Source organism: Dendrobates tinctorius, unplaced genomic scaffold (genome assembly GCF_039654945.1).
Source record: "Dendrobates tinctorius isolate UK_male_01 unplaced genomic scaffold, ASM3965494v1 ptg000022l, whole genome shotgun sequence".
NCBI classification, from domain to species: domain Eukaryota; kingdom Metazoa; phylum Chordata; class Amphibia; order Anura; family Dendrobatidae; genus Dendrobates; species Dendrobates tinctorius.
Genome location: NW_027361690.1, coordinates 84,258,528 through 84,273,652, shown reverse-complemented (window position 1 = coordinate 84,273,652; position 15,125 = coordinate 84,258,528). Strand labels below are relative to the sequence as shown.

Genomic DNA, 15,125 nt, shown 5'->3' with positions numbered 1-15,125 from the left:
GGAGATCGGACCCTTTCAATAGGATCCGTCGCCCCTATCTCATTTTCATGCGAAAAAAGGAACATCCGGAAAAAAATCCCCGTTGCGGGAGAGGATACGTGGAGGGACACTCACATGTGCTCGCCCGTTGTTGGTTTGGGGAGATCGGACCCTTTCAATAGGGTCCGTTGCTCCCGTCTTATCTTCATGGGGAAAAAGAAAAAAAAAAGATCAGTCTTGAGACAGACCAACGTGTGCCTCCAACAGACACTAAGCAAAAAAATGGCTTCCGCCCGCAATCGGGGCGAGGGTGTATACGGCGGAAGAGGAGCCAACGTCTTTTTTTTTTTTTTTTTTTTTTTACTTAATGTCAGCCTCCAGGCGGGAGTAGCATACACCCCACAGTGCCTGTGTCCCCCACAGTACCTGTGTCCCCCAATGAAGTGAAGGAGAAAAAGGCACTATGTAAAGACAGTGATCACCTGGTAAGTTAAAAAAATCTTTTTATTAATAACAAGCAAAAAGCAGAGTTTAAAAGCAATTAAAATAAACAGAGCAATATGCTGGAAGCCAATCCATATAGTGTCATGTGTCCTCCTCAATCAGGTCACACAAAAATGTAAATGCAGCATGAGAAAATTAAGGCCAGCTAGGTAGGCGGAAATCACAGAAATCCATGTAGGAATGACCAAATCTATCTAAACATGTGCAAAGAAATGCCCATAGATAAAGTGCGCATGCAAACACAAAAAATAAACTATCAAGGGTACCACATATGATGCATGTTAAAGTGTCCCAAATAGAACATTTTAGGTGACCAAGAAATATTATACATATATTGTGATGCAGTAACCTCTGTTACAGCTAGAGGGCGCTGTGTATGCGTTTCAGGAAGCGCTTGGAGGCATAATTATAATGGAAAATTAGGGACTGGCATTATTGTAAATGGCCGGTATGTGTCGCAGAGGTTCTCTGCGCTGTAAGCCAAAATTATATGATTATGCTGGGACTTATAGTTCCACAAGTATTTTGTATTACTTATAAGGGTGGCTTATAGGGTTTGTCAGAGAGCTGGGCGGGAATTGACTAACCACACATGTACCGCCCTTCCATGGGGGTTGTTACAATGGTTACAACCATATGTGTCTGAGGTCTGGTCACATGGAGAGAGTGTGTGTACCTCAATGGTTCAGGGTGCAAAGTCCTGGAAGATCTGTGTTGGAAGATCCTGGGAGTAGGATCAGATTCCTAGAGCACGGGGTGAGACCTTGGACCTGGTGGCCTGGGTGTTGAATGAACGTCCTGAATAGCACCCGGACAAGCCACAGGTGTGTGCAGAGCCTGGGACGGCCCCACACTGAGAAAGACGCCGTTCTGTTGAGGACCTTGGACTGACGAGGAGCCAGCATGTGGAGCAGGAGCTCCTGAGTGGTGACCCCGGGCATGGGGAAAGAACTGTGTGCACTGGCAAAGGTCAGTTATTGAACTGTGCGGTCACCCGATGACTGGAGAAAGTCAAGCGTGACTAGTGAATGCTTGGTAAAGCTTATGTGATAAAGTAATGGACTATGTGTAAGCCGGTGATGTGCAACCTGGCTTACGGCATGGTTTATGGCGCTTAAATAAACCGTATGGATTGTTTTGTGTGAAAAACCCGTGCCTGACTACGTTAATTCGCTGCCAAGCGAGTGTTTCCCAACACACATAGTAGGCGCTAGGCCACATTATGGATCAAAATTTTTTTTGTTTTTTTTTAATAAAATTTTCACCCAATTTTGGAGTTGAGTAAATATGGACACTGCTTTCTTAAAAAAAAAAAAAAAAAAAAGTTAAAACATTAAGGAGGTAGATGTCAATCTTCATTACACCTAGTTCAATAAATGAACACATGGAGACAACAGTGCCCTCTGATCTGATGAAGTACTCTATTTAATTGGGAAATAAGAGCAAAAACGGAAATCTATAAGATCCTAGCTGGTTAATACCCACCTGTAGCGATATCTATGGGGATTTTCTCCTCCTTACACTGCACACGACCGCTATTGTACGCCTCATCTTTTTCCCATTGTACAACTTCAACTTTAATCCGAAATGATTCTCCACCCTAGAAAATCGGGAATGATAAAGTGGATACTATGAGATCAGGTACCAAAGGTGGCACCATAAGCTTCTCCACAGATGGTCCAGTGCAGATTCATGCCACTCTGACGTCGTCTGGAGACATTTTCACTTCTACGTACCTCCCCATCTTGTAGGTCGCTTGGCTCTTCCTCTGAATGGAGAAGATTGGATGATGACATCTGTTTCTCACTCTCACCAGATCCATCTGTAGGAAAAATACAGTGACTAAATACATTGCTTCTATTTCATGGTCAGATGATGGGCTTGTTTCTAGAGAACCTTTGAAACGGCTTTCCATTAGTGTATCTGTCATTTCAGGTAACTCGTGAGAATAAGCTGTTTGGTGTGTGTATGTGGCAAATAAAACTATTTCAGGACACTTTATGATTTGTATTCTGCCTTTTTCACAATTTTCAGTTCTCCATGAGTTAGTGGATGGATGCAAGCTGCTACGATGTCTCCCATATAATACATACAGAGAGAGTTTCTGCTTTTCTGTCAGTATGTAGCACATGTACAGAAGCAGCAGCATGGAGGACATTATGCAGCAGTACTAAGCAGTGTTGATGTGAATCCTGCTCTGATGCAAGATAAACACTTAGTGTTAAAGTAGTTGTTCGGGCCTTTTTTCTTTTTTTATTGGTGCTGTGCACTTATAGGCTAAGTAGCCACTAACTGTATGCCTCTACTGTAGCGCACTCTGCTCAGGGTGGTCATATGACAGCTCCTGATGGAAATTCTCCCGATTCTGTCAATTCGAAAGAGCAGTTCCTTCTCCTCCGCTATGCTCTATGGATGGAGTGTCAATGCTGACTTCATATTGTTTGACAGCCAGCTCCTCATTGCGCTGAGTTTTTGCATTTTTATATTATATGAGGGGGCACAGTGCAGTAATACTCAGTGTAGGTGCTAGCAATCACAGTCACTTCCAAACTTCTTTGCACTGCCCATACCACCCATCTAAAATGTATTTACTGTATAGGCATATAATACTTAATACATACAGTTGGGTCCAGAAATATTTGGACAGTAACAAGTTTTGGCATTTTAGCTCTTTACCAAAACATATTTAAGATGCAGTTATGTAATCAATATGGGCTTTAAGTGCAGACTCTCCGGTTAAATTTGAGTGTATTCAAATCCTATTTGGAGCTAGAGTTTAGGAAATACAGCTCTTTAATATGTAGCTGCCTCTTTTTCAAGGGACCAAAAGAAACTGGACAATTATCTCAAAAGATCTTTAGTGGGCTGCATCGGCTATTCCCTCATTAATCTATCAATTAAGCAGGTAAAAAGTCTGGAGCTGATTACAGGTGTGTTATTTGCATTTCAAAGTTGTTAAGGTGAACCCACAACAAGTGGTCAAAGGAGCTCTCAATGGAAGAGACATGGACCATTATTAGGCTGAAAAAAAAAAATGAAGAAATCCATAAGAGAGACAGAAGAAAAAGTTAGGAGTGGCCAAATCAACAGTTTGGTACATTCTGCAAAAAAATAGTGTACTGGTGGGCTTGGGGACTCTCAAAGGCTTGGACATCCATGGAAGCAAAAGAGGTAGACGATAGCAGAATCCATACACCCAAGTGAACAACACAATCCATGAAGTAGGCGGTTCAATAGAGAAGATGTCATGGGAGCAAATACAGAGTGCTCAACACAAGATGCAAACCATTAAATCAGCCTTAAAAACAGAAATGCCAGATTAGACATTGCCAAAAAAACGTCTAAAGGAGCCAGCACAGTTCTGGAAATGCATTTTTTGTACAGATGAAATTAAGATCAGTCTGCATCAGAATGATGGGAAGAAGAAAGTATTGCGAAGGCCTGGAACCAGGGCTGTGGAGTCAGAGTCGCGCAGTCGGTATAAAATGAACTGACTCCGACTCCTAAAATATATTATAAATTGGGTTCAGTAGTATTTGGGAAAGTTATGAAATGTCCTATAAATATTTGTTCTATTGCTATCTAAGGAGCTAGGTTTTTAGTTGAGATGAATCTGTGCTGCACTTTATGTACATGCTTATGCTCAGTAGTAACCAGTGCTGTGGGGGTCGTAGATAAGATGAATCTGTGCTGCACTTTATGTACATGCTCAGTAGTGACCAGTGCTGTGGAGTCGTAGATCAGATGAATCTGTGCTGCACTTTATGCACATGCTCAGTAGTGACCAGGGCTGTGGGTTCATAGATGGGATGAATCTGTACTGCACTTTATGTACATGCTCAGTAGTGACCAGGGCTGTGGGGTCATAGATGAGATGAATCTGTGCTGCACTTTATGTACATGCTCAGTAGTGACCAGGGCTGTGGAGTCGGAGATGAGATGAATCTGTGCTGCTCTTTATGTACATGCTCAGAAGTGACCAGGGCTGTGGAGTAGTAGATGAGATGAATCTGTGCTGCACTTTATGTACATGCTCAGTAGTGACCAGGGCTGTGGAGTCGTAGATGAGATGAATCTGTGCTGCACTTTATGTTCATGCTCAGAAGTGACCAGGGCTGTGGAGTAGTAGATGAGATGAATCTGTGCTGCACTTTATGTACATGCTCAGTAGTGACCAGGGCTGTGGAGTCGTAGATCAGATTAATCTGTACTGCACTTTATGTACATGCTCAGTAGTGACCATTGCTGTGGGGTCGGAGATGAGATGAATCTGTGCTGCACTTTATGTACATGCTCAGTAGTGACCAGGGCTGTTGGGTTGTAGATGGGATGAATCTGTGTTGCACTTTATGTACATGCTTAGTAGTGACCAGGGCTGTTGGGTTGTAGATGAGATGAATCTGTGCTGCACTTTTTGTACATGCTCAGTAGTGACGAGGGCTGTTGGGTTGTAGATGGGATGAATCTGTGTTGCACTTTATGTACATGCTCAGTAGTGACCAGGGCTGTGGGGTCGTAGATGAGATGAATCTGTGCTGCACTTTATGTACATGCTTAGTAGTGACCAGGGCTGTTGGGTTGTAGATGAGATGAATCTGTGTTGCACTGTATGTACATGCTTAGTAGTGACCAGGGCTGTGGGGTCGTAGATGAGATGAATCTGTGCTGCACTTTATGCACATGCTCAGTAGTGACCAGTGCTGTGGAGTCTGAGTCGAGAGTCAGGGAAATTGAGGAGTTGGAGGATTGGCTTACAGACTCCACAGCCCTGCTTGGAATGGTTCATGATCCAGAGCACACTGCATCCTCTGTAAAACATGGTGGAGACAGTGTGATGGCATGAGCATACATGACTCCCAATGGCACTGGGTCACTAGTGTTTCTTGTTGATGTGAGTGAAGACAGAAGCAGCTGGATGAATTCTGAAGTCTACAGGGTGACACTTTCTGCTCAGATACAACCAAATACAGCAAGGTTGATTGGATGGCGCTTCAGAGTACAGAAGGACAATGACCTAGAACATACTACGAAAGCAACCCAGGTGTTTTTTTTTTGTTTTTTTTAGGCAAATAAGTGCAAATTCTGCAATGGCTGAGTCAATCACCAGATCTCAACCCCATTGAGCATGTATTTCACATGCATAAGGCAGAAAGACCCACAAACAAGCTACAACTGAAGTCAGCTACAATAAAGGCCTGGCACAGCGTCACAAAGAAGGAAATCCAGTGTTTGGTGACATTCATGTCTTCCAGACTTCAGGCAGTCACTGTCTGCAAAGGATTCTCTACAAAGTACTAAAAACTATAATTTTATTTATAGTAAAATTAATCTGACCAATTACTTTTGAGCCTCTGAAATGAGGAGGCTTTGTAGAAAAATGGTTGTAATTCCTAAAAAATTGCATAGGATATTTTTGTTCAACACCATTAATTAAACCTGAAAGTCTACATTTCAATTGCATCTCAGTTGTTCCATTTTAAAACCAATACAGTGGCATGAAGTGCCCAAATCACGAAGATTCGGTCACTGTTCAAATATTTCTGGAGTTTGAGAAACCTTCACATTTTTTCATATTTTTTGCATAGATCAAACACATGAAACAAAAATACTAGACTTTATTTTTCTAATGAGGAAAATGATGTAATATCACGTGTGTGAATGGCAAAAGTATGTGAACCTTTGCATCCAGTATCCTGGCAGGACGCTCATGTGCAGCAATAACTGCATCTGAATGTTACTGGTAATTGTTGATTATTTGTGCACAACAACTTGAAATTTTTTCAGCTTATTTGTCCCTACAATACTGCTCCAACTCTTATGTTGCTTGTTTTTTCCCATGAACTGCTCACTTCAGGTCCTCCCGTAACATTTCTATATTGAGAATTAAGATCAGGACTTTGATTTGGCCGTTACAATGCCTTAAGTGTATGTGCACACGTTGCGGATTCGTGTGCAGATTTTTCCGCGCGGAATCTGCAGAATCCTGCAGATTTCCTTCGTATTTCTCCTGCGGATTCCTAGAATGGAATAGGTGTAAAAACGCTGCGGAATCCGCACAAAGAATTGACATGCTGCGGAAAATAAACTGCTGCGTTTCCATGTGCACAGAGGTTTTTGTTTTCCATAGGATAACATGATACTGTACATCCCTTGGAAAGCTGCTACGGATCCGCAGGGCCAAATCCGCTGCGGATCCGCATACGAATCCGCAACGTGTGCACAGACTCTAAGTTTTTTCTACCCTATTTTTTGTATAGTGACTTGTCTGCTTTGGGTCATTGTCTTGCCACATGACACATTTTCTCTGAAAATTCAGCTCATGGACCGATGTCTTGACATTTTGCTTTAAAATTTGCTGTTATAATTCAGAATTTATTGTTCCATTAAAAATGACCAGCCGTCCTGGCGCAGAGGGAACAAAACAGGAAAAAACCAGGATACTACCAGCACTGTGTTTCACCGGTGGAATGAGGGATCTATGTTGTAATACAGCGTTTTTCTTTCTCCAAACTAACACCTCTCATTTAAACCAAAAAGATCTATTTTGCTCTCATCTGTCCACAAAGCATAGTTTCAATAGCTATCTGGCTTGTAATGGTGATCTTTAACAAATTGCAGACGGGCAGCAATGTTCGAATTGGAGAGCAGTGATTTTGCCTTACAATCCTGCCATGTACACCACTGTTATTTAGGGTCATTGTGGCGCCCCTGAGGGTTCAGTTGCCACAGAGGTACTGCACCTTCTCCTGAGGTGTGGTGCCCCAACATCCAGGTAAGTTGTAGGCTCCTGACCATGCTCCAACACTTGCATCCCACACAACACAGTAGTTCAGCAAAGCCACATTGCGGCTCCCTGCTTGGAGTGTAACAGAGCACCTTTGGTGGCTCCCTGCTTGGAACACGAAACGTGCTGGGAGGCGGGTGGAGTTAGAATACATAAAAGAGCGGGAAGGGTTAGGAGTTCAGTTCAGTCAGGGAGTGAGGATCCCTGAGAGAGGGATGGAGGAAGGAGGTGCTGCAGCAGATCTCAGTGACCTGGGTCTGCTGGCACGGGAAAGGAAAGAAAGAGAAAGACATTGAACAGAAACCTGATCTTCCATAAGAAGGAAAGACTATTACGGAACGTAGGAGTAAAAGGGAATAGAGGACGTGGGTTAGGAGAGAACCCTGCCTAGAAGTTCTAAGCGCAAGGCCGGGGCCCGGTCCCCGAGGTTGTATGGATACTAATGGTCCTGCAGCAGACACCGGAGGAGTAGTGGGCTGTAAATGCACTACTCCCACCTAAGACTTGGGGGCACAACAGCAACACTGATAGTGAGCCGGGACTCAGGAGCAAGGAGTCCCCGAAGCAGGATACAGCTGTCTGCCGTACAGGGAAAGATCATAAGAACATCTGTCAGGAGGAACTCCAGTGTAACTCAGTACTAGGAGTACTTCACTTAAAGGCGCTATAGAGGAGACGTTCAGAAAGGCACATGTTGGCGGAGTGTTGGAGGGGAGCATTCCATCTTGCCTGGAGGTTGACTGAGTCCCTGACCCGGAGGACACAGCACGGAGGCAGGCACCTGGGTGTACTACAGACTGTGAGTAAAGCTTTGAAACTACAAGCCCTGGTGTCCTCCATTTATTCCTGCGCCAACACACCCTGTACCACTACATCTGGGTACCAGCTTCTACACTGCCTGTGCCTCTCCTCTACCCCTACATCTACACTGCCCTGGGACTACAGCTCCACCTGTGGGGAGCTTCACCATCTTGGCTGCCACACACCACCAGTCCCAGAGGATCTGCATGCAGCGTCGGCTGTTATGATTGAGTCACCGTAGGAGGCAAAAACAGAAATACAAGCTAAGTCCAGAAAACCAGAGAAGTTTGCAACTATCAGATTGCAGACCCCTGAACCTATCAACACAACTAGCAGTAGCCGTGGGGGGTTCCTACGATGCCCCAGACCCCTCGAACACAGCCGGAAAATTAAATAGGCCTAAAGAAAGAAAGGGGAAATCTAAACTGCCCCAGAGCAGACCCCAAAGCAATAGGCAGCCCCCAACATATAATGACGGTGAAGCAAGATGAAAACACTAACACAGACAGAAAGATAGACTGAGCAAAGACAGGGCCCAAAACTACCTAGATAGGAAAGGACAGGAAGGCTGCTGTCTGCAATCTGCCAAAACCCTATCAAAGACATAAGCCAACAAGCTGATATGAAAAAGACCCTGAAGCAGCTAGGCTTCAAAAACTAAATCAGCACTCAGGTATTTTCAGAAGACAGAGCTAAAGGAATTCAGCACACCCCAGCAGGGAATGGCAGAAATCCAGAAAAACAAAGCAAACAAAGTCAAAGCGCAAATGCAAAAAGCCGAGCAGCAAACTTAGCTTTAGAGGAGCAGGAATTCAGACTGGTCTCCAAGGATCCCACAGAGAAATCACCCGCAGGGCAGAAGGGCGTCGGCAGCCTTATATCCAGTCAGTAACTCCACTCAGCCAGTCATCATCATCAGCCTCAGGTGTTTGATAATCAGGCTCACTACCTTTTTTTTACCAGAAGAGCGAGTTCCTCGGGCCTCAGTATTGAAGGGGAAAATGAACTCACAACAGTCGGCTTAATATCTCACTTGCCGAACACCACAGGTGGCGTCACAAACTATTCATTCAATTAACTACATTTTCACCATTCAATCTCCCTATTACTTGGGCGCCCAGGGCCATGGACCGGGTCCCTGCTGCTGTGACATATCCCGCTGATACCGGCCCGGTACCCAATACCCAACAGCCCTGGGAGGGCGACCCATCATCTTTATAATAGACTCATAAACATTAACATTATCTAAAGTGAAAGAAGCCTTTAGTTGATTACAAGTTACCTTGGGTTCCTTTGTGGATGTTTATAGGCCTTGCTCTTGGAGTGACCTTTGCTGACTCTTGAGGGTAATAATAATCTTGAATTTCCTCATTTGTACATAACCTGTTTTGTCTGTGGACTGGTTGAGTCCAAACACTTTAAAAATGGTTGTATATCCTATTCCAGCCAGATGAACATTAACAACTGTACTTCTGAGTTTCTGAGAAACCTTTGCCATGATAGACTTCCACACACGTTGTGAAGATTAGACTTTCATTGATTTCTGTTCTTTAAATAAAATTGGTTGCCCACCCACACGATTGTCATCCTAATTTCACCTTAAACTATTCTTAAAGGTTCACATGCTTTTGCCAGTCATAGTCATGAGGTATTGGATTATTTTCCTTTCCTCGTTTAAAAAAAAAAAAAAAATTACAGTCTAATATTTGTTTGAATGGGATCTTTTTATCTACTGTTAGAACTTGTGTGAAAATCTGATTGCCCATACATATACACACCAGAAATTGTGTATGTGTGCGTGTCTCCGCAAAAGAAATTGACATGCTGCGGCTCCTAAACATGCACCGCAGGTCAGTTTACACAGCATTAAAAAAGAAGAACAGTGGGCATGGGATTTCTATTAATCCCATGCACTCTCCTTGTACTGTACAATGAAGATTTGGAAGCAGCAAAAAATATGCTGTGTCCAGAACGCTGGTAACACTGGTTGTGGGGACGCATCCATACAAATCTTTTTGCTGAAATATGAAATATGCTATATAACAATAGTATATATACACAAACACATATACGCATATACCGGGTGAGTCATAAAGGACGGATGTATTTGAAGTGGCTATAACTCACCACCAGGTGGAGGTAGAGATGTGCGGGAGGCGGGGTTATGTTTGTGAGGTGAAAGCATTGTTTTTATTTTAGTTTCAGTTTAAGCTATGGTGCCGTGGACGATAGAACATCGCGTTTTTGCGTACGACAGTTTTGTCAAGAATAATGAGTGTATCACAGCCGTTCAGCGTGAGTTTCGGCGTCATTTCAATATTCACAGAAATCAAGCTGTTCCCGCTCGTAACACTATCCTACGTTGGGTTGAAGCACTCCGTACACGAGGTACACTAATGAACAAACGACCACCGGGGGCTCCACGAACGGCACGTACCGCTGCACAGCCCTAAGGTAACGGTGTGGTGCGCTATGGGCAAATATGGCGTGATCGGTCCGTACTTTTTCGAAGGCGATAATGGCAATACTGTTACCGTGAACTCACAACGTTATATTGCCATGATAAATAACTTCTTTGTTCCTGAGTTACGACGGCAACATATCCCCATCTCTAGTGTGTGGTTTCAACAAGATGGGGCAACGGCCCACACAGCCGGAGCAACAATGAACGTTCTTCGCCCTCTCTTCCCTGGTCGCATCATTTCCAGGTTTGGCGATATTAATTGGCCTCCTAGGTCCCCAGACCTGTCCATGTGCGATTATTACTTATGGGGTCACCTCAAATCACGTGTATACAAGCTTAAGCCTCGATCATTACAAGAACTGAAGGAAGCTATTCGAGTGGAAGTTGCCCAAATCGACAGAGTTGTGTTGGAACGTGTTGATGCCAACTTCCAAGAACGCCTTTGGAAATGCATCACTGATAATGGCCACCACATGGCAGATGTTGTTTTCCACACTTGAATTTGTCAAATGCTATTAGTATACGTAACCAAATCTGTGAATACATTTATATTTAATAAATATTTAACGATTTTATGATTAGTTTAAAAACGTCCGTCCTTTATGACTCACCCGGTACATGCACGCACGTGTATCCAAACAAATGTGTATTTCTTTAGACTGGCCTAAAGACTTATCTAACTATCCCTGTGTGGCCCATACAAAATTTTCTTCAAAACCAGGACCCTTGTATCATGTTCTCAAGCCCTACATGCACCTAATAGCCCTCTGTGTCTGTACACATATGGGATGGTAACCGGTCCATGCAGCATTACGTGAACACCCGATTTATTACATTGATGGCTGGACCGTACAATGAAAGCAATTGTTACCACCCACCTTTCGTGTCTCCCCTTTTTCCTCACAGATTGTAAGCTTGCGAGCAGGGCCCTCATTCCTCTTGGTATCTGTTATGATCTATGTGATTATTGTTATGCTGTAATGTCTATTTTCTGTACAAATCCCCTCCGAAATGTAAAGTGCTGCGGAATATGTCAGCGCTATAGAACTAAAATTATTATTAAGTGCATTGAAACACACGGGCATGTGTGTGTGTATATATATATATATATATATATATATACACATACACATACATACACACACACACATATATACATACACAGTTGTGGCCAAAAGTATTGACACCCCTGCAATTCTGTCAGATAATACTCAGTTTCTTCCTGAAAATGATTGCAAACACAAATTCTTTGGTATTATTATCTTCATTTAATTTGTCTTAAATGAAAAAACACAAAAGAGAATGAAGCAAAAAGCAAAACATTGATCATTTCACACAAAACTCTATAAATGGGCCAGACAAAAGTATTGGCACCCTCAGCCTAATACTTGGTTGCACAACCTTTAGCCAAAATAACTGATGGTTACCGGAAGCGGTTGGTCGCAATGAGTTTCTTACAATGCTCTGCTGGAATTTTAGACCATTCTTCTTTGGCAAACTGCTCCAGGTCCCTGATATTTGAAGGGTGCCTTCTCCAAACTGCCATTTTTAGATCTCTCCACAGGTGTTCTATGGGTTCAGGTTTGGACTCATTGCTGGTCACCTTAGGAGTCTCCAGTGCTTTCTCTCAAACCATTTTCTAGTGCTTTTTGAAGTGTGTTTTGGGTCATTGTCCTGCTGGAAGACCCATGACCTCTGAGGGAGACCCAGCTTTCTCACACTGGGCCCTACATTATGCTGCAAAATTTGTTGGTAGTCTTCTGACTTCATAATGCCATGCACACGGTCAAGCAGTCCAGTGCCAGAGGCAGCAAAGCAACCCCAAAACATCAGGGAACCTCCGCCAAGTTTGACTGTAGGGACCGTGTTCTTTTCTTTGAATGCCTCTTTTTTTCTCCTATAAACTCTATGCTGATGCCTTTGCCCAAAAAGCTCTACTTTTGTCTCATCTGACCAGAGAACATTCTTCCAAAACGTTTTAGGCTTTTTCAGGTAAGTTTTGGCAAACTCCAGCCTGGCTTTTTTTTCCATGTCTCGGGGTAAGAAGTGGGGTCTTCCTGGGTCTCCTACCATACAGTCCCTTTTCATTCAGATGCCTACGGATAGTACGGGTTGACACTGTTGTACCCTCGGACTGCAGGGCAGCTTGAACTTGTTTGGATGTTAGTCGAGGTTCTTTATCCAACATCCGCACAATCTTGAGTTGAAATCTCTTGTCAATTTTTCTTTTCCATCCACATCTAGGAAGGTTAGCCACAGTGTCATGGGCTTTAAACTTCTTGATGACACTGCACACGGTAGACACAGGAACATTCAGGTCTTTGGAGATGGACTTGTAGCTTTGAGATTGCTCATGCTTCCTCACAATTTGGTTTCTCAAGTCCTCAGACAGTTCTTTGGTCTTCTTTCTTTTCTCCATGCTCAATGTGGTACACACAAGGACACAGGACAGAGGTTGAGTCAACTTTAATCCATGTCAACTGGCTGCAAGTGTGATTTAGTTATTGCCAACACCTGTTAGGTGCCACAGGTAAGTTACAGGTGCTGTTAATTACACAAATTAGAGAAGCATCACATCATTTTTCGAACAGTGCCAATACTTTTGTCCACCCTCTTTTTTATGTTTGGTGTGGAATTATATCCAATTTGGCTTTAGGACAATTCTTTTGGTCTTTTTTCATTTAAGACAAATTAAATGAAGATAATAATAACAACAAAGAATTTGTGTTTGCAATCATTTTCAGGAAGAAACTGAGTATTATCTGACAAAATTGCAGGGGTGTCAATACTTTTGGCCACAACTGTATATATAAACATATGTCCAACCATACACACTTACACATGTTTATATATACACACTCAATCATACTCATGGAAATGCAGACACATATTCATGTAATGTATATATTAATTGCAACAAGCTGGAAATGTGAACATTGAGATCAATAGAAAATGGCGTATTTACAGTTTATGTCTCATCTTGCTGTCAGTGTGGCTGCTGCACTGATCCGCAGGCTGCAGGGAAGAGCAGGACAATCCAGAAATGTACAGAGGGGAGAATTGATGAGATGTGGAGGATGAAGCTGGGGAAGAGTGAGCTTTCTAAGAAACAAACAGGTGACATACATCAAAGGAGAGTCAAGGTTGACTGACAGACGTCAAAAGTGTGCACTAGTGCTAGCATTCACATGGATAGGAGCATTACTATAATACATGGGTATATGAGCGGTATTATACTGCACAGGGATAGGAGCGGTATTATACTGCACAGGGATAGGAGCGGTATTATACTGCACAGGGATAGGAGCGGTATTATACTGCACAGGGATAGGAGCGGTATTATACTGCACAGGGATAGGAGCGGTATTATACTGCACAGGGATAGAAGTAGTACTATACTATATGGGGAAAGGAGCAGTACCATAATACATGAGTATAGGAATGGTACTATACTACAAAAGGTTAGGAAGGGTACTATAACACAAGGGGTTAGAAGCAGGATTATATTACATGGGAATAGGAGCAGTAGTATACCACAAGGGGAAAGAAGCGGTACTATATTACATTGAGACAGGCGTGCTACTATAATACACAATGATAGGATAGGTACTACACTGCACTACACAGGTATAGGATCGGTACAACAATCCCACTTCCAAAAAAGTGATGACATTGTGTAAAATGTAAGGAAACAAGTATACAATGATTTTGAAATATCTTATGGCTATATTTTATTCAAAACAGAACTTAGAAGACAGATCAGAAAGTGAAAGACAATTTTCTTTTTCGTTTGAAAATGTTAACTCTGAAATCTGGAAACTGATGGCAGGAACACATCTGAAGATAACCGTCATAGGGATAGCAGAAGTCTGGAAAAATAAGTGGCATTAATGAAAACCAGCTGGACGGTCAATTTTCAGCTGTCACATGACTGTGTATGAACAGCGCATTGTAGGGTCCGTGCACATGATCGGGAGTAGCAGCGTCTTGGATGCAGCGAACCTGCATTGCGTTCAAAACGCGGGGTCTTTAACATATTACTTGAGCCCCCACGATGCTTGGATAACACCCGCGCATGTTCGGATAACGCTATATCAGAGCACACTCGCTCAACACTAGTAGAGTTTCTCAAAAGCAAAGATGGCCAGAGGTTCACCAGTCTGTTAACAACTAAGTGAAAAAAATGTGGAATAATTTCTGAAAAATTTTCATCAATGTAAAATTGCGAATAATTCAAATATCTCCATCTACAGCACACAATATCAAAAGATTCAGAGATCCTAGAAAAATCCATGTGCGAAAGGGACAAGGCGTATAGTCAATATTGGATGCTTGTGATCTACAGGTCTTCAGGTGGCACTGGATTGAAAACAGGCATAATTTGGTCATACAGATCACTGCATGGGCTCAGGAATACTTCATTGTCTATGAACACAGCTCACCATGCAATCCACAAACGATAGTTAAAGCTCTATTATACAAAGAACAAGCCATGAATCAAACACAATCCAGAATCACTGCCGTCTTTTCTGAGCAAAACTGGACTGGGGCAAAATGGAAAACAGTTCTCTGATCAGATCAAAATGTAAAATT

General features: G+C 42.8%; 1 protein-coding gene across 1 annotated transcript in view; it reads right to left on the bottom strand.

Annotated features, from left to right (window-relative positions):
* The window catches only part of LOC141084248 (uncharacterized), a 101,507-nt gene that overhangs the window by 45,339 nt on the left and 41,043 nt on the right, over positions 1 to 15,125 (bottom strand). The window contains exons 6-7 of the mRNA XM_073568829.1: positions 2,220 to 2,305; positions 1,969 to 2,083 (exon numbers count right to left, since the gene is read on the bottom strand). Coding sequence (XP_073424930.1) covers positions 1,969 to 2,083; positions 2,220 to 2,305 — 201 coding nt within the window. The remainder of the gene's footprint in view (positions 1 to 1,968; positions 2,084 to 2,219; positions 2,306 to 15,125) is intronic.